Source organism: Sebastes fasciatus, chromosome 3, assembly GCF_043250625.1.
Source record: "Sebastes fasciatus isolate fSebFas1 chromosome 3, fSebFas1.pri, whole genome shotgun sequence".
NCBI classification, from domain to species: domain Eukaryota; kingdom Metazoa; phylum Chordata; class Actinopteri; order Perciformes; family Sebastidae; genus Sebastes; species Sebastes fasciatus.
In genome coordinates, this window is record NC_133797.1 from 21,615,263 (window position 1) to 21,633,967 (window position 18,705).

Genomic DNA, 18,705 nt, shown 5'->3' on the forward strand with positions numbered 1-18,705 from the left:
ACATCCTGTATGGAGCTGGTTAGCCTGTGTGCATAAAAATGGGACTATCTGGGGGAATCTGCTAAGAAACAGGGCTGGTTTGGTTTACGTTATAGCAGACCTGATGGCTTTGATGCTCCTCACACTGAGCGATGAGTCTTCATGAACATTCAATAAATTGATTCCTCAAATGTTTCCACTGGGGTTTGGCTTTCGTTTGAACCTGCACCATACATCCCGTGATTGTTTTTGACAGTAGCGTAGCCCTCGATTCTTTATGAAAAAAGCAAGGGTAAAGGGTGGATGGTGGTGGAGGGGGAAGAGAAAGAACGAAGGGGCTACAGATGGACCACTAGGTCCAACAAGCTGTGTCTCATTTTCACACAGAGAGAGTTGTAATGAAAACCTGCTGGGGTGACTTTAAGCACAGGCCTAGGATCAGCTTACCTCTATCCTGAGCCTCTGACCTTAACTGTCTGTGAAACCGTATTGTTAATGGAGACTGCATGTTATCTGAGTTTGGAGAAATAAAGCCAAGTGCTTGGTAAGGCTTTACCCAATCCTAGTTGCAGTCCATTTATCCCCTTTTTGTTCCTTTCCATCATTTGTTGCCTTTGTTTCTTGTCATTTTAAAAGACAGGCTGAAGTATCTAGGATGTATCACTCCAACTACTTTACCACATCATGGCTCAATGCATGTCCTTTAAGAGTTTGCATATACAGCCCAGGAGTGCATCATCAGTGTGTTTACAGCTGATCACATTTAGTTGCCCAAGAAAGGTTAGCATGTGACCTGCCCCACCACAGGTACAGTTTAGCCAGCTGACCTGCTGCTCAGCTAAAGGGAGTCCAGTTGCAGGTTAATAGGGGGCTCGAGCCCTTAAATGGCCGTATAAGTGTTTCTACAGAGACCTGAATAGAATTAACACACTTTGAAGGAGACGGGATAAGAGGGGGAGAGTTGCCCTGTAAAAACAAGTTAAACCCTTTGACACAGACTGAAGAACCAGTTAGGTCCCAGTACTCTGAATGAGGCCAATGTGGTGCCAACGCAGAGGGCTCGTCCGGCAACATGACATCATCCAGCAAGGCGATGTGGTCTCTAATCGAATACATGCGAATGCCCATTCCTGGTAGACTATACTTTGTAACATAAACGCTGCGTTTCAGCTGTTTACCTCGAAATCATTGTGACAAATGATAATTGCCACTGCGATTTGAGAATCATTTAATTCTGTCTCAGAGTATTATAAACCGCCGTGCAGTGTTTTGGCATCTGATAATCCTTCAAACTCATAGATCTGTTACTCAAACTGGACTTCCTGGATCGTATTTCACGTCTCACTGGTATTTGAAGCAACACAACACCCCTCACCCACCAAGGCAGACCCTTGTTTTTGCCAGCTCAATCCTGACAGGAAGACATTTGCTCTTTAAAGCAGTTATAACCTGTATTTCTATAATAACACAGGATAAAATCACTGAATGTGAATGGTGTCACACCATACACTGATTGATGAGTTCAGCCAACTCTTTAGTTCCCGCAACTCTACTGTTTTGGTTCACTTTCACCGCTCTCATAGCCTCGTTTTTAGCGGACAAAGCTCTAAAAACCCCACTGTACGTTACCTGCTCAGCACCAAACAGCAGACTGATACAGTTAGCAACCAGCTGGTGGAGCATTTAGCAGCTAAAGAGACAGATATTTTTGTTTGGAGGTGGTGGAGACCAAAAACAGAGCTAACTTCCTTGTGAACAGTTTAAATTGAAACCACTTTCTCCTGAAGAAACAGTAATTTGGGTTAACCGACCCTTTGAATATAAAGAAAAATGATTCAAAGTCATACTGGAAAGAAGAATCCCTGTAGCCCATCAGTCACCAGTTACAACATGTACTTTTACTGCTATAGTTTTGCTCTCATGTACAGTAAGCAGTTTCTGGGAGTGAGCAGTACATTTTTACGATTGATGTCACTACACAATAAGATGATTGATGATGGATTCATGAGTCAGTATGATGCATCTAATTGAATTCAGACTCCTTTATTAAGGAGTCAAGGAAACACTTACTGTATCTACAGTAGCAAAACAATCAAACACCGCAATTAAGGGCGCAGCACATTACACTTTTTATACATGCACACAAGTGGGACCTCTTTCCAAAATATTGTCTTTGTTTAGTTCTGCTAAAAGAAGTTTGGCACACCTAGAGCTATAAACTTTAATGACTACAACTGTGTTTTCTATTCAAATATTTTTTCCCCACTACTTAAAAAAGTGACTCATAACCTTTTTGAATGATTGAATGAGCTGCTGTAATTTAGACAATACAGGAATCAACATGTGGCTCTTTGCACACTATGTAGATGCGTTTTAGAATATATGGATGCTCATCAATTCATTGCTTCTGGAAAATAACATGTTGAAGAGTTTTCAGCACCACAAATGATATTCAGTTTACCTCTATTGTGTTGGGGTGGCAGCAGAAGTGCACCCGATTTGACTGTTATCAGCTCATTATATGTGTTTTATCAGACTAACCCTAAGCCTCATAGATGTGGATCAGTAGGGACCTGCTACACAAACACGTTCTCATCCCAACTTGTCACTTACTGCCGCTTTGTCCCGTCCCGCGTCTCTTTAGGTTTATGCATCAAAATCACTTCAGCTACATTCACACGAGACCAGGCAGTGTATGGAAAACACAAGTTTTTCCATTCATTTTGAATAAAGGTAGTGCGTTTGGGCTGCTGCAGCGGCTGCCACAGGGGGTGCCGCAAAAAAAATGCAGCAGTCTGCGGTGGAAAAGTAGAAACAGAACCAGCTTTGGTTGGTAAACGATCACGTGGCCAATCACGTGATCGCGATCCAGAGCTGTACAACCCAGCCATGAGGGAGCAAAAGACGTTAATTGTCGCAGTTAATGGGCCATTAAAGTGACTTTAACCCTGCGGAGAATTGCCGCACTGCCTGATCTGGTGTGAATGCAGCTTTAGATTGGTTTAGGAAAATACGAAATGGTTGGGTTTAAAACTACTGCATTTGTACGGTGAAAATTAAACTGAATATTGTGAACACGAGACACGAACAGGTGATTGTAACGTGAAAGTAAAACTTAACGCATGGGACATGAACAGTAGTATCCTAGATGAAAGCCTTGTGTTTGTTGGACCCATCCACCTCCCCTCCTGGTGTGTGTCTTTTCACTCTCTAAACTACATCACCACACTCCCGGCGCACTTTCTCTGAGTGTTTACCGTTGCCGGGGATGGGTTTACATTGTAGTTAATGGAAAGCCTGGTGTGTCTCATACTGGTGCTAAAGGGTGCCTTGTGCGGCGGTGTCAAACGCCGACAGATGTGACAAAGCCTCAGCATTTGATGCCCTGGGAATGAGACGGGCTGGCTACACCTACTACGTTGTAAAAGTGAAAGTGAAACTTAAAAGTAGCACGTTCTAATGTTGTAAAACCGAATGAAACATTTTGAACACAAACAGCTTTTCAGATCGCTAGAGGTCGCTGTCGTCTTCTTTTATTCCTTTTTTCGGTGATCGCCCATGCGAATCGATGATAAAACCTCCTAGTGGGTGTAGCAGGCCCCTTCTGACCCAAATCTATGAGGCTTATAACCACTGATAACGCCCATTTAGGATCTGATAACAGTCTAACCAGCTGAGAAGTCTCAGTGACACATCTGGGTGAGTAAAACCAAAAATATCTGAACATCTAGAGGGGTAATTGGGACAATATGTTTCTGTAATTTGGGTGAACTGACCCTTTTTAGCTAGAAATTCCCCCAAACATCACATGCGAGATTTAAGTGTTCACTCATTTCAGAGCAAGAGGAAGGTCAAGCCTGAGAAGAACCACCACACTGCTGTCTGCAGACCAGACCGGAGCTCAAGGGGGTCTGAGAGCGGATAGGAGCCAGAGCTGCAGCGCGAGGAAGGAGGAGGAGGAGGAGGAGGCAGATTTGGTTTCACCCCTGGGTGTGCTGAGTGGAGGTCTGTTTCTCACACCGGGGCAAACAATATATCACCATGTGGCAAATATGAACCTGTAGACCTTGCCCAGAGGATTTCACCACTGAACTCCTAATGATGGAAAATTAACGCTCCACTGAGCTGAGCTAAATGCCCCTACTGACAAACTATTTACAGCACGGGTCTAAAAAACAGCAAGTTAGGGGATCACTCAGTCAGGATATATTTCTGTTGATTTGGGCGTAATGAGGAGAACCTGTCAGGCAGGTTTTGTTATGATTTCCATGAAGGGCAGGAGATGAAATAGAGGGGGAATAGTTAAGAAAACTGGTGATAAAATACTATGGACTATAATTAGAAATCCAAAATACCTGCAAGTGCACCCAGAGGAGCAACAACTGAGAATTGAGAATTCTTTTTGGGACTGTGGTAACAAATGTGTCCACCTGATGTGAGGAAACCAAGTGCTGAACACAGACTCCTCCCAGACATGCCTGGAAGAAACCCTCTTGTTACAGTAGTAGCTGGCCACTGACAGACAGAGACTCCATCCACACAGACTGATGCTCAACAAGCCCTGATACTGGCTTATTTTGCAGGTTTTTTACTTGCATCCAAAAAAAATGAAGGCCTTTATTTCAACAGTGACAGTGCTGTGGGTGATGACAATACCCTGCATGGAAGCCATCCACGGATTGTACAATTTCGGCCAGCATGAATTATTCTACAAAAAGAACAATTGCAAGGCGATTCCTGCAAACCTGCTCCTGTGCCACGACATCGAGTACACAGAGATGCGTCTTCCTAACCTTCTCGGACACGAAACCATGAATGAGGTTCTGCAGCAGGCTTCGTCTTGGATCCCTCTGGTGCAGAAGCAGTGCCACCCGGACACGAGGAAGTTCCTCTGCTCTCTCTTCGCTCCAGTGTGTCTGGATGATCTGGACGAGCCCATACAGCCGTGCAGGTCTCTGTGCGAGAGCGTGAAGAGCGGCTGCGCTCCAGTGATGTCTGCTTTCGGCTTCCCATGGCCAAAGATGTTGGACTGTGACCTCTTCCCTCTGGACAACGACCTGTGCATACCACCTGCAGGCGTCGACAACTTTGCACCAGTCACCAAAGAAGGTAAAGTTTCCTTAAGCTGTGTTTTATTTTGCAAAATTTACCATCCCCAAAGTCTTGTGCGCCAAATTCACTTGGTGGGGACTGCTTCACAAAGTGCATGTGTGTGAAATATATGTCCATGTATTGCACCAGAATCCACAATGTAAACAATTGCTGTTAATTTACAGCATGATTTCAACAGTATTAATCTGTTATTGCTAAAAACAGTGTTTTACTGTTAATACAAAAGAAAACATGTTAAATTAAATTAAACTGAACTATAATGCATTCTTAAAAAACATCACTTTACTGCTGATCAACTGTCTAAAGTATCATCAGTAACAGTTTCATGCAGTATTGTTTTAATTCTGGGACCTGATCTGCACATGTGAGGCTTGTACATTGTACATGATTGTAAAATCAGTGAATTAGCTTTATTGTTCTTCACTCACATGTTATGGTTTGCATTCTGTGCTTGTAGCCAGCTATAGACAGACATTTTGGGAAAAGTGTCAACAAGTCTATTATAGCCTTTTCCCTAACAAGTGCTTTTAATTGTATTTAGTGTGACTGTATGTCTGTAACCTGCTAAGTCTATTCATCTAGGCAAAAAATAAAGTTTATTAAAATGTATTTAAAAAATACAACCTAAATAGTGCATTAAAACAAATGGGTAAGATAATGTAAAAGAAAGGTGAAAAACAGCTATATAATGTATCTTTAAACAGTAAATTAACTGTAAAATACTGTGAAATTAATAAAGTTCAAACTGTATTTTTCATTAACAGTACAAAGCTGTAAATTTCAGCGACAGTATAATAATGTTAATTTTACATTTAACATAAAGGAAACCCTGCTGCCAGTTCTTTACTGTTATTTTACTGGGGAATTCTTAACAGTGCACTGTGGTGCCATCTGGATATGTGTCATACTTAATTTGCACTTTTTTGTGTTGCAGATTGTGTCACATTCACCTAATCTAATTTCTCTCTTTTAGTGCCCAGAGTGTGCGATGCTTGCAAGGAAACAGATGAAAATGACAACGAAATTGTTGACAACCTGTGTAAGAATGACTTTGGTGAGTCCACCCACCTATTTTTTATTAAAGCAGTAGTTCCCAAGGTGAAGCTCAGGGAGCTCCCATGAAGGGAGGTTCCAGGAAATTTCAGGAGAAAATTCACTGTTGAATATATTTTATTCACTTGAAAAAGCATAGAAAGAATGTGTATTGTGACCAGAATTTCCCTAATCAAATTTTTCTCCCCTATTGCATGCATTTTAGCCCTTAACCAAATTGAAATACACAGGCCTGTTCATGTGGCTTGTCAAAAAGGATTAATATCCATTTGGGCTGCCCCATCTTCATCGATTAGTCGACTAATCGGTTGTTTTGGTCTTAGTCGACTAAGATTTCTTTAGTCAATTAGTCATTTTTAATGCTTTTTTTATGCTGAATGGCTTATTTCTAGTCAACAAAGAAATTCAATACGGACAAATTCATATGAGTGTTAGTCGACTAAGAATGTCTTTGATTGAGGACAGCCCTAACAGTTTTTTTGTGAAAACAAATCCCTTATTTTCTCTCCTGTCTGCATCAAGCCCTGAAGATCAAAGTTAAGGAGATCTCCTACATCAACGGAGACACCAAGATCGTGCCGGAGAACAAGAGCAAGACCATTTACAAGCTGAACGGCGTGACGGAGCGTGACCTGAGGAAGACGGTGCTCTGGCTGAAGGACGGCCTGCAGTGCATCTGCGAGGAGATGAACGACATCCACGCCGCCTACCTGGTCATGGGCCAGAAGATGGACGGCCATCTGGTCATCACCTCGCTGAAGCGCTGGCAGAAGGGACAGAGAGAGTTTAAGAGGATTTCCCGCAGTATCCGTAAGCTGCAGTGCTAGGAAAACTGCATGTGTCACTGTTGAAGAAAAAGTTTAGTTGAGCTCTTTCCAATTATCCTTTTTCAGTTGTCACACAATTATGGTTCATAGATTCCTCTCTAGATTCCAGAAACATGTTTCTTTAGCCTCAGAAAACACATCATTGGTGTTTATTAAAAATGAATTCTGACAGGTGCTATGCCCCAATACACTCAAGCTACATTCATCAATAAGGTCACAATATTCTTAAAGGTGCAGTGTGTAGGATCTGCCGGCATCTAGTGGTGAGGTTGCAGATTGCAACCAACTGAAATTTCTCCCATGTGCCAAGCCTGTAGGAGAACCGCGGTGGCTGACACAAAAACACAAAAACGTGAATGGCCCTATCTGGTATCAGTGTTTGGTTTGTCCGTTCTGGGCTACTGTAGTACTATACTGTACTATATAGATAGAAACGGCTCATTCTAAGGTAATGAAAACACAATAATTCTTATTTTAAGGTAATTATACACTAAGGAAAACATACTTATTAATATCATATTCCATTTCTGCCAGTAGATCTAAATGTTACACCCACTGTTCCTTTAAAAGCACATCTTTAAGTGGCTAAATCAGACAGATTGGCCGTGTTTTTTGAGCAGGGCACACATTTATATTTGGTAGACACAGAATTAAGTAAATATAGGAAAAAAAAAACGTCCCTTAAATTGTAGTAATATAAGATTTTGTGAAAAGATTTTTGATTTCATCCATTGACTCCCATTCATTTTGCACTTAGTGAGCACTTGGCGCCCCCTAGTGGCCAGAATTAAAGTGTCTTTTCCTGTGGAGCTGCCTTTGCTGTCAGCTCAGTAATTGCACTCAGCTGGCATCCAAGGTGTAAAGGAATCCCTAATTACACGGTCACAGTGAGAACTAGCAGAGCTTTGAATCCAGGATTAAAAAGGATTGACCCTAAAAAAAATCATTGGCAGATGTGGCTTACTGTTAAATCCTGTGCTGGGGGTGAGTTTAAGACATTTTTCTTTTCTCTATGGTGTTCCCTGGGATCTGTTTCTGCTGGGATCTGCATCATAACCTAAAAATTTAACTTTTTATGCATGGGGCATTCCTCAAACAAGATTAAATCATCAGCAGTTGGTTGTTTAGGATTATTCAAAACTCCTAAAAGGAACAAAATAACATCACAAAGGTCAAAGGCCGTAACTGCTTAAGGTAACTCGAGTTTAAAAAGAGCTCCAAGTTTCAGTCTTCCTAAAATAGGTATTTGCATCTTATAAAAACTCTTTTGTCTCACAGTTCTACAGAAATAATTACTGATTCATATTGTTGTGGTGCATATTGAGTGAAGCTGTGATCCCTGTGTGCGTAGTGTGATGTTCAAAAACAAAAATAATGTTTTATATTCCTACCGTTTTCTCAAGCAAAATGAGAGATAGCTGGCTATATTCTCTTCCTGTCCAACATTTTAATCCTTTTGTATTTGAGCCACTGCATACTTTTCTACCACGGTATGATAAAAACTGATATTTTTTTCTACTCCCAGACTTTCATATTTCATTTATTATGTTGACTTTTGGTTGGCATCTTGATCTTGTTGTTTGATGAGTGACACACATTGTTTTTTTTAGGTATTATTAGAGGATGAATATCTGAGTTTTGGTTGGTAGTGTTGATTTGATGAGCAGTAACTTGTTAGGCGCAAATAATCAAGTGGTGGTGCGTGTGTGTGCAATGTAAAAAGTATTTTTGTGTAAAAGTATTACTGTGTAAATATCAAATACTGCCTTTTATTCTTGTATAAAGTTTAACGATTAAAAGCTGCCAACGACATGTTTTGAAATTTCATTGTTGTGTGTGGCAGGAAATCAATATAGTCACGAATAAAAGGGGAATTAAAAAAAAAATAATCCTCATGGCCTCAAGATGGAAAATAAGTCTACAGTATTATTAACAAAGCGCCGCCATCTAGTGGAAGTCAATGGTAAAATCTGTTCATGGTAATAATTGGATGCATATGAGGCATTTTTGTGGTGATGTTTTTGCAACACTATTTATTTACAGTTTTTTTTCCCAATGACATATAGCATGAAAAATAGCATCATTAAACGTGTAGGCTTATAATGCTAAATAAAGCTCAGCCTGTAAACATAGTACCAGTTAAATGAATCTAGGCTTTTCATGCTTGCCTGTATTTTAACAGTGTTGTATATTTTGACCACGCATTTCTGGGAAACGCATGGCACTTACTTACTGTTCCTGATACCCATTTGTTTTTCAGTAATTTCATTACAGTGGGAAATTCTTGTACTACTCACAAACTGTGGGTCTGAATGATTCCTGAGGCTTATAAATTATCCCAACAGGTAATATTATTGAAGATACCAAAAGGCACATTTACTGTTTTTGCCCATAAACACTGGAAAAGTTTACCTATTTCTGTTAGATAATCCTGTTCAATCTACTTATGTATTTGCTATTTTGTCTAATGTTATCACTGGTTTGACTCTATTTCGTTTTGTGTTGTTGTGCTCTTGTTACTGTTCTGCCTGTTTTTTTTTGTGAGCGTGAACTTTGAAACTTTTTTTATGACAAGTGCCATATGAAATTTTCATTTGTCTTTACTTAAAGCTTCAGTAGGCAGAAAGTTTTTGTCATCATTGGGCAAAAATTGCATGAAAACCTTTCAGCATATTGTAATTCAAGTGATCTGAGAGATAACTAGACTTCTGCACCTCCTCATGGCTCTGTTTTCAGGCTTTAAATAATCTAGCCCCTGACGGGAGATTTACGCCAATCACAGGTGATTTCAGAGAGAGAGCAATCCTATTGGCTGTTTATTCAACGGAGGCAGCTGTCAATCACTCGCGAACTCCGGTCAAACTAGGCAGTGCTGATCAAATATGAATCAATATTCTGTTACTGTAATGCCTATTTCAGCCTCAAATGTTTTCAGAAACCTCTTGTAGTGTACTGTTTAGCTGTAAAATGAGAAAGCTTGCTCTTGTTGGTGGGCGGTGCTTAGTATTTCCTCAACTGATCACAACATGGTGGCCGGGTCACAAACTTTCTCATTTTAAAGCTAAACAGTACACTACAAGATGTTTCTGAAAACATTTGAGGTGAGAAATATACATTACAGTAACAGAATATGGATTAATATTTGATCAGCGCTACCTGTCTCATGCACTACGGTCAGGATATAGTGACTGTTTTATGAAAAAAAAACTTTTTTTAATCATATTTGCTCCAATTCTACCTACTGCTGCTTTAACACCAAAAACACACCATATAGCCTCACACAATGACACATTTGGAAACATCAAACTTAGGCTGCAACAAATGATTACTTTCATGATTATTCCATTTCTCTTTTTTTAAAACATATTTTTGGGTTGATTAAATGTCAGAATATAGTGAAATGTCTGTCACTTTCCCTGAGTTAAAGGTGTCCTCTTATAATTGCTAGTTTTGTATGACCAACAGTCCAAAGCTAAAAATATATATATTATGAGAGATAATTAACTAATTTTGTCAGGGCTATAACAACCTACTATACCTATGAACTTATGTTGTGCATGCAGTGAAATGTGTCCAGTTAGTTTCACCTGTAAGGTGTAAGTCATCCAGGTATTGGTCTTTTTTTGGTCTTTCTTAGGTCTATTGTTCTTTTTGACCTGTTGACATAATATTAGTCATCCAGGTAACTAACATAAAAAAAATAATAACCAAAAAGGAAGAAATATCTAAACTAACATCATTTTAAAAATACAACAAATTTTAAACAACAGGAAGAACACAAAATATGCAGAAAAACCTAACCAAACGGTGGAAAACAATCCAATAAAAACAGTGAAATACATACAAAAAACAGTACAGAAAAAAGAAAATATATCTAAACATATCAAAAGATAATTAGACATTATGATTTAAATGGGATCATAATTTCCTTTTAAAATTTTCATAATGTTAGTCATCCAGGTGACTAACATTATGCTAACAGGTCAAAAAGAAACTACCCACTGGACCACAGAGGGTCTTTACTCACCTGTCCCAAAAGGCTTACTCAGCGGTGGGGAGTCCCAGCAGGTATTTCCACTTCTCTGAGCCATCACACTGTGTCACATGAGCTGAGGTGTTAGTGGTATGATCAAGGTGAGGCTTCATGGGAAACCGAATAAAGATAGCATCTAAAATATTCACGCTACCTATAATCATAGTATCCCCCGAGGAAGGGAAGCCACACTCGGGCATCAAAAGTGAATAGTAACTGGCCTAGAAAGTTTTACTTAAAACCCAATCCTGACACTTCCCACATGGTTTGTACACACTTCACACCTTGATTCATGTGGCTCTGACAACTGTCAGGTGACTGCCATGTGACCTCGATGACTCACCTCATGTGACATTATGTGTGATTGTTCCAGAAATACCTGGGACTCTCCTCCGGACAGTAGAGGCTTAAAGGTCTTTAACTCCACACCTCCAGTCTAGACAGTAGTTTCATTTTGACCAGATAGTGATTAAAGGAACCGTGTTCATGTAGTCCAGGGTCAAACCCTGAAGGGATCGCTCAAGTAATAATAGGTTATGTGTTTGAATTATTATGCATTGTGTGTAATACTCCTGAAAAGGGCTGTACATGTGTAAATATATCCTGTATTGGGCCTGCAAATCAGCTATGCCTTACATGCACAGTTGTGGAATGAAACTAAAATGTAAAATGTACTCAAATACTGTACTTAAATACAATTTACTTGACTTGCATATCTCCATTTTCTGCTTCTTTAAACGTCTACTCCACAACATTTCATAGGGAAATATTCTTTACACTTCAATACATTTATTCGAGAGCTATATAGACTTAGTAAAGTAAGATTTTACGTACAAACCATGCAATAATGTTTTTAAATATTGCATTTCTGATTAAACTACCACAAAATAAATGAAAATAAGCTCCGCCTTAACCAGATACAACATTAAAATGCTGCTTGTAAGTAACAAAAACGTGACAATTTCAACACTGACGGGGGACATTATTCATTCTACTCCTCTTCCCTTTTATTTAAGTCATATTGTGAATATCAGACGTTTAACAGTATAGCAATGCGATTGTTTATGTTTACACTGTTGTATTGGTACTTTTAAGTACAGCTATTATAACGATATACCTGTATCAAGGTATACCGTGGTATAAATGTTGATGTTATCGTACCGTGTACATTTGCTGATCTAAGGAGTTGAAGTTTGACAGGAACAGTCTGGCTGTGCTTTTGTGCATCTACACTATATTTTAATGGTTAATAATCATGGGACATTATTTCAAAATCTCCCAGCTGATGTTATTTTTCATTTAGTAATTATTTAACATGCTATTGTGCTGCTAACATGTAAACTCAAATGCTTCAGACAGTTATTTAACATATTATAGCTACATGCTATTATTAATCAGGTTTATAATTCTGTTTATTATAATACCGTTAAGGGTCATTGTAACTGATACTGACTACTACTACTACTACTAATACTAATACTAATAATAATTATTATTATTATTATTATTATTATTATTATTATTATTATATGATGATGACGATAATGTAATACCATGAAACTGATATTATCTGAGACGGTTATTGTACTGTAAAAATCTCATGAGTACAGCACCAAAATACTTCTTTCATTACTGTACTTTGTATACATCTGTCATTTTTCCTATGTAAAAAAAATGTTTTACCTCTCCTCTACTGTGAAATTGTTATGATTATTAATTTCATTAATCTATATTTTACTATTTTGAATTAATTCATTGTGGCTTGCCTGTCAATTTAACATATCACACAGGGGTAGAGAAGTTTGGATTATTGGCTGTGAAATCCCAGTTTAATTTTCAGGAATATACTTGCACTCACATTGTCGAGTACCATGATGTCACAATGGAACTGAAGGCTAATTCCTGATAGTAATGTCGTAATAGTTAATTTGTTACGGTAACGGATATGGTGCTTTCTTTCCAAAATTTCAGAAATTATATGGAAATGCCCCACAGGATTATTAAGAGCCGTACAATGGCCAGTCATACTGTATGATCATCCTCTTAGTCTGGACAGCTGCAGTACAACCACACACAGGCACTGGTGTGGCCATAACTGCGCAACTCACACTGCTGAACTATTACATTACATCATAATTATGATGCCTTCAGAGCGGTGGGAAAAATCAATACCTCTTTAACTATAATGGGGAATTTGTTGTGACAATCCAAATGCACTGATGTGACGTTCAGGGGGCGGGGTCTAGCGTGGAAACCCTGCAAACTACCGGTGGGAAAATTCAATGCTGTTGTCTTTCTATACGAATTAGTAACTAATAATTACAGAGGGGGACTTCATGTCTAGGTCTATTTTGAAGCTACTTTCTGTTGTAGACAACTTCTGGGTGGGATGGAACAATTTTGTTTATGAGATGAATGATAGGAACATTTTGTTTTCTCCCTCTTCACACCCAGGCTATGTGGCCCAGTTTGCAAAAAAACAAAAACGTTCATATGAACACATGTTTGCTGTTTACACTTTAAGATGTCCGTTTACGATTGTTTTTTTTATATACATATACTGAAATGGGCCAATATGCAGAATGAGTACTTCTACTTTTTGTACTTTAAGTATATTTTGATGCTAATACTTTGTACTTTTATTTAAGTACATTTTTTTAATGCAGGACTTTTACTTTTAACAGCTACACTGTGGTATTATTACTTTTATTCCTTTACTTTTATTCAAGACAATAAGGTTCCACATATGACTCTGTGGCACTATGCTGTGCTGTGCTGTACTGTATGCATCGACTGTGGAAGCCTATTTATGTCAAGAAAAGACAAAAACAGATGAGAAGGAGTGACATTGTTAAAATTGTTAGATAATAATAATAATAACTAAACCTAATAATAAGTATAATAACTATTTTTTTGTATTTCTTGGTCACAATTTTGAGAAAATTGGTCCACATGAGATATTATTTTTTTTATCCTTTATTTTTTCCCTTTTTTCAAGGTTGTTTTCATATATGCAATTTACAGTTCAATGCAATTAAGTTTATAAACCCACTTTTAAGTAGATGAGCTTATAGACAAACTCATTAAGTACACTAGACAAAACAACTTCAACAATCAAAATTGAAATAAAATTAAGAAAATAAATGATAATAATAATAAAATTAAGAATAGAGTTAACAAAACAAAAAACACAACAAAAAAAACAATAATACAAAAATACGAGAGTAATAATAAATTAAATCAACAAATAAGGTAATAGAGTAAATATAATAATAGAGTAAATATATATATATATATATATATATATATAGTAATATCATTTACTTGGGCACACACATGCATCCTCCTTAACGCCGTTTATTATTGTTAATCACTTGAAATACGCACTTCTCGCTTGGAGAGCTCGGGTTTACGACGGGTTTTGAAGGCAGCACCGCTCTAACTTGTTTCTTGGCAGCCAGCCAGCTTAAACTTATTTTACCTTGTGCGTCTCTTTGTTTTATTTACCTTGTTTTGTGCCAAGCAGTTCTATAAAACCCCTTTTTTCACCTCCCCAAATGACGGTGGACGGTGTATCTGTGAGAGCAGCAGGCAGAGGCAGGGCTCAGTTTGACGAAGTTCAAAAAAGTCCGCGGGGAAGTTCCCTAGGAAATCCCCTTAGACTGTTCCGGAGATATTATTCTCCACAGCGATGCTGCCGCACATCTTCAACACAACCGACCTGCTCAGGTCCATTTCTAAAAGAGACACAGAAGTTTAAACTATGGATAACGTCAGTATAAACTCGGATAACAACGACACGAAGCTCCGGAGCTACAGCACCCTGAATACTCTGTACCATGAGTCGCGGCAGGAGATGGAGCTGCTGAACAAACAGATCCATGTGAAGGATAACATCATAGCAGATCTGAAGGCGAGGCTGAGCAGGTACGAGAGGATCTACATGACGGTGGGAGATAATCACGAGTCTCTGCTTATCGGGCCGTCCAAGTCTCTGCTGGAGAGCTTGTGTAAAGAGATATGCAAACTGAAGCAGAAGAGCGACGATGTGGAGTTCAAGGCATGTCGACAAACAGAGGTAAATATGATGAAAATGATTATAATAATGTTGAAAATGCAGATGAGTGTTTGCAGGAAATTAAGCCTTAAACTACACTTTCCACAAGAACTAAGAAGCTTTAAAAAATATATATATTTTATATTTAAAAAAATATATATAATATATAATAATATAAAATATTTAGTTATTTATATTATATATATTTTATAAAATATATATTATATATAATAATAAAATTAAATATGTAGTTTATATTAATATATATAATATATATATTTTATAAAATATATATATAATATATAATAATATAAAATATTTAGTTATTTATATTATTATTATTATATATATTTTATAAAATATAAAAAATATATATTTAGTTAACTAGTATTGTATTATTGCCATCCTGCAGGGGGTTATATTGATTTGAAGTGTAGGCTATATTGTGATGTTTTATTAAACTGAAAATATATTCAGACTTCCTCAGAGATACAAGTATATGATTGAAAGAATCAAATGCAGAACAAATATTGGCAGCAATAATAATACTGTAAAATATTTGTATGTATCTTTAAATACACCAAAAGTTTTACAAACTGATATGGTCATGCAACTAATCCCCCTGTCTTCCTCCTCCCAGGAGATCCAGAGGCTGACATTGGAGCTCCGAGAGAAGGATCTGGAGCTGGAGGGCGTCAGGGGTCAGCCGGACCATGAGAAGGACCGGGAGATCCACAGGCTGAGCTCGGCCCTGAAGGAGAGGGAGCGGTGTGAGGCCACTAGAGCCGTGCTCTGCACATCCTTGGCGGAGGAGGCTGACCGGCTGCGTGGCCAGCTCGGTGCAACGATGAAGGTGTGCCAGAAGCTGCTGTCCAGGCTGGAGAGAGGTGGAGAAGGAGGAGGAGAAATGGAGGATGTGACCCAGCAGGAAAAGTCTAAGGAGGTGTGTGGCGCTTTCGGTTTTGTGTACTTTAGGGCTTTGTTGCCTTTGTTTACTTGTGCATTGGACCTTTAATTTCTTTTTTTTGGATGGCCCTGTTGTAACCTCTCTTCCATTATTTTCTACAGACGACAGAGTCCTCTGATGTGAGTGGTGTTAACGCCCAAATCTGTCAACTAAAGGAGGAGAATCAACAGCTAAAGCAGCGGGTGACCTATGTAAGTCTTCACCCAGAACAAGTTTCCAAGTTGTGCTCATTGACTATACTTCCCTGAAATCAACCAGGCACTAGAAAAACAAACATTTATACAAGATATGAAGGTGGTGGTGTTTTTAAATGAGTTCTAACCTTTTGTTGTAATTCCTCCTTTTAGGTACAAAGCCTGAATACTCAGTGGCAGAAGTATGACTCCAGCAGGGAGGACTATATCAGAGGTCTATGTCAGAGGCTGAAGGAGACCTCTGGGCAGGGCTTGATGCCTGGGCTTGGCTCTGTAAGCACCGGGTTGCTCCATCAGGAGATTTCCAGGCTCAACGGCTTACTAGAGGAGCAGATGAGCGAGTGCACGCGGCTGAGTAGAGAAGTGGAGGAGAAAAGGAGGCGAGATCAAGAGCGCATCCAGACTCTGGAGCAGCAGGTTGGTGCTACATTGTGACCTCAGTACATCTCCGTATAAACGTTGAATCTCAGTTTTTAATTTGTAGAATTTGACTGCATGCAGCTCTTGAGGCATCCAATGTGTTTTGACAACAGATTTTTGAAGAAGACTAAAGGTTCTTTCTTTTTCCTCAATCAGGTCCTCATCTACGCAGATGACTTTAAGTCGGAGCGTAAAGACAGAGAGCGAGCACAGGGCCAGATCCAAGACCTGAAGGAGCAGATTTATCAGTTAAAACAGCAGCTGCATAAAAAGGTGAGATGCTAACCCTCAAACGAGGTGGATGAGTGCATCTTTAGACACATTCACTTGCATATATTCCTTATATTGTGCAATCCTAACAGTGTAATTGTCTTCAGCAGGGAGCCAGCAGAGAGAGCAGAGAGGTGGTTCCCATGTGTCGTGTGCACATAGGACACAGGATCACCTCGAGGCGACAACAGGAATCCTCAGAGCCTCTATTGAGGACACCTGCTGAGATGCAGCAACAGCCCGCAGCCGCAGCAACATCGAGCCCCGCGTGGAACGAATGCCCGGGCATGTCAGAGTTACAGTGCCCGCGATGCCTCGCCACGTTCAGCGACACGGATGCCTCAGAGTACCTGAACCACTGCGAGGAGTGCGCCAAACTATAAACGGAACAACACTCATTTTGGGAAAAGACAGTAATCTCTCGCTGACAGTAACTGAACACTGAAGAGCATCACTACAAGGCAGAAAATAACCTGAGTGGAGTTTCCAATTCGGAGAGACTTGACTACAAATGAAACGACTGACTTGAGATGTTTGTACATAGTGAAGCAAAACTGTACAACCCAAACTTCCCCTGTCGCAAGAGAAATGAGTTCATCATGCTTGCATAGTAAACAGTGTCAGGTTCTTAGTGATCTCCTGTGGCAACGCAGGAGATTTATTGTGGTGGGAAAGTGGATGTCAATGCAATATATCAAATGTCATATACCTCAATGTGTCAAATTACAAAACCTGTTGCACTTTCTTGACATTTAGCCAAAAACTGAATCGTAGGATCGTACGACTTTGAGATTCGAGATTCATGACGCATAAGCTTCTTATTTTGGTGCTATTAGTTTATTTTTGATTGAACTTTACTTATTTCTGTCTTGTAAATTATATATTCTTAATAACAGATTTAAAATATATAACTATTATATTAATATTTATTGTCTTTGCATAACTAATTGGAGAAGGCAAAGCATTTTAGTGCAATGTTTAGTTTAGAAAAAAAATGTTTGATCCACTTTTTCTAACAGTGTATGTAAAGATTGCATCCCAACTGACAATAATATGCTTATTTTTTTGGAGATCATGTGCTGTTTTTCTTGAGCAGGCACATTATTTTTGTAATAAAAGACTGTTTACCCACACTTTATCTTGTGATTTATATAGCTTTAAGTACGTTTCATTATCGCGTGGGGTGTTTTAATTCTTGAGACCGTCTGCAGCCTGGAGCTGTAACCACAGATCATAGCCTCACCACGAATATGTTGGCGCTACTTAATCTAAGCCTGTGTGCATGTCTTTTTAGTGTGTGTGTGTGTCCATCTTGTGTCACGTGTATGTGCTTGCGCGCGGTGGAAAACCCCTTCCCAGCGTTGCCTGAATGGGCACGCTGTACTGTCACATAGTCATATTCCCAGCTGTTGTGTGGCTCTAGCAAACACTACAGACCAGGGTACTGACAAGACCAGAGAAAGATGGTAGCTCAAGTTACATCCAACAACTGCCTGCGGATCAGTTAGTGACCAAAACATTCTGCAGTCAGTCAGACAGTCAGTCAGACAGTCAGTCAGACAGTCAGTCAGACGCTGTGAGGTTTCATTTTGACGCTCTAGGTCAATAGTGCTGTTTGGTGAATCAGTTGTCATGGGTTTAGTGCAGTAAGCACAGGAAGCTGGACATCCCCTGTTTTAAAAGGAAGTAGGCAGTTGCAGTGCACAGAAAAGCTGCTGCCAAACAACTCTGTGTGTGTGTGCGAGTGAACACGGACACCTTTTGCTGCATTGTTTTCAGATCAGATAAAAGCT

The 18,705-nt window shown here is 39.2% G+C and overlaps 2 protein-coding genes across 3 annotated transcripts; both read left to right on the top strand.

The window, feature by feature from the left end:
- The first annotated feature begins 4,382 nt into the window (after nucleotides 1-4,382).
- Nucleotides 4,383-8,783, top strand: sfrp2 (secreted frizzled-related protein 2). The gene is made up of 3 exons (XM_074629588.1): nucleotides 4,383-5,088; nucleotides 6,065-6,145; nucleotides 6,667-8,783. Exons 1-3 carry the CDS (start codon nucleotides 4,587-4,589, stop codon nucleotides 6,969-6,971), a joined length of 888 nt encoding a protein of 295 aa, XP_074485689.1. The 5' UTR covers nucleotides 4,383-4,586; the 3' UTR covers nucleotides 6,972-8,783.
- tnip2 (TNFAIP3 interacting protein 2) lies at nucleotides 7,835-18,045 on the top strand. 2 transcript variants are annotated; one of them, XM_074629586.1, is made up of 7 exons: nucleotides 7,835-7,955; nucleotides 14,531-15,082; nucleotides 15,702-16,004; nucleotides 16,130-16,219; nucleotides 16,376-16,639; nucleotides 16,799-16,915; nucleotides 17,020-18,045. In XM_074629586.1, the coding sequence occupies exons 2-7, from the start codon at nucleotides 14,768-14,770 to the stop codon at nucleotides 17,293-17,295; spliced, it is 1,365 nt and encodes a 454-aa protein (XP_074485687.1). In that variant the 5' UTR covers nucleotides 7,835-7,955; nucleotides 14,531-14,767; the 3' UTR covers nucleotides 17,296-18,045. The 2 variants fall into 2 exon arrangements, with proteins under 2 accessions (XP_074485687.1, XP_074485688.1); XM_074629587.1 differs by lacking the exon at nucleotides 7,835-7,955 and having other exon boundaries at nucleotides 14,446-15,082; nucleotides 17,023-18,045.
- Nucleotides 18,046-18,705: the final 660 nt, after the last annotated feature.

Bases quoted from the DNA above. Each gene is read 5' to 3' on its own strand.
- tnip2 (XM_074629586.1), top strand. From the start codon at position 14,768: ATGGATAACGTCAGTATAAACTCGGATAACAACGACACGAAGCTCCGG. The intron at 15,083-15,701 runs GTAAATATGATG...TCCTCCTCCCAG, and splicing joins AGGCATGTCGACAAACAGAG to GAGATCCAGAGGCTGACATT. The intron at 16,640-16,798 runs GTTGGTGCTACA...TTCCTCAATCAG, and splicing joins TCCAGACTCTGGAGCAGCAG to GTCCTCATCTACGCAGATGA.
- sfrp2 (XM_074629588.1), top strand. From the start codon at position 4,587: ATGAAGGCCTTTATTTCAACAGTGACAGTGCTGTGGGTGATGACAATA. The intron at 5,089-6,064 runs GTAAAGTTTCCT...TCTCTCTTTTAG, and splicing joins TGCACCAGTCACCAAAGAAG to TGCCCAGAGTGTGCGATGCT. The intron at 6,146-6,666 runs GTGAGTCCACCC...GTCTGCATCAAG, and splicing joins CCTGTGTAAGAATGACTTTG to CCCTGAAGATCAAAGTTAAG.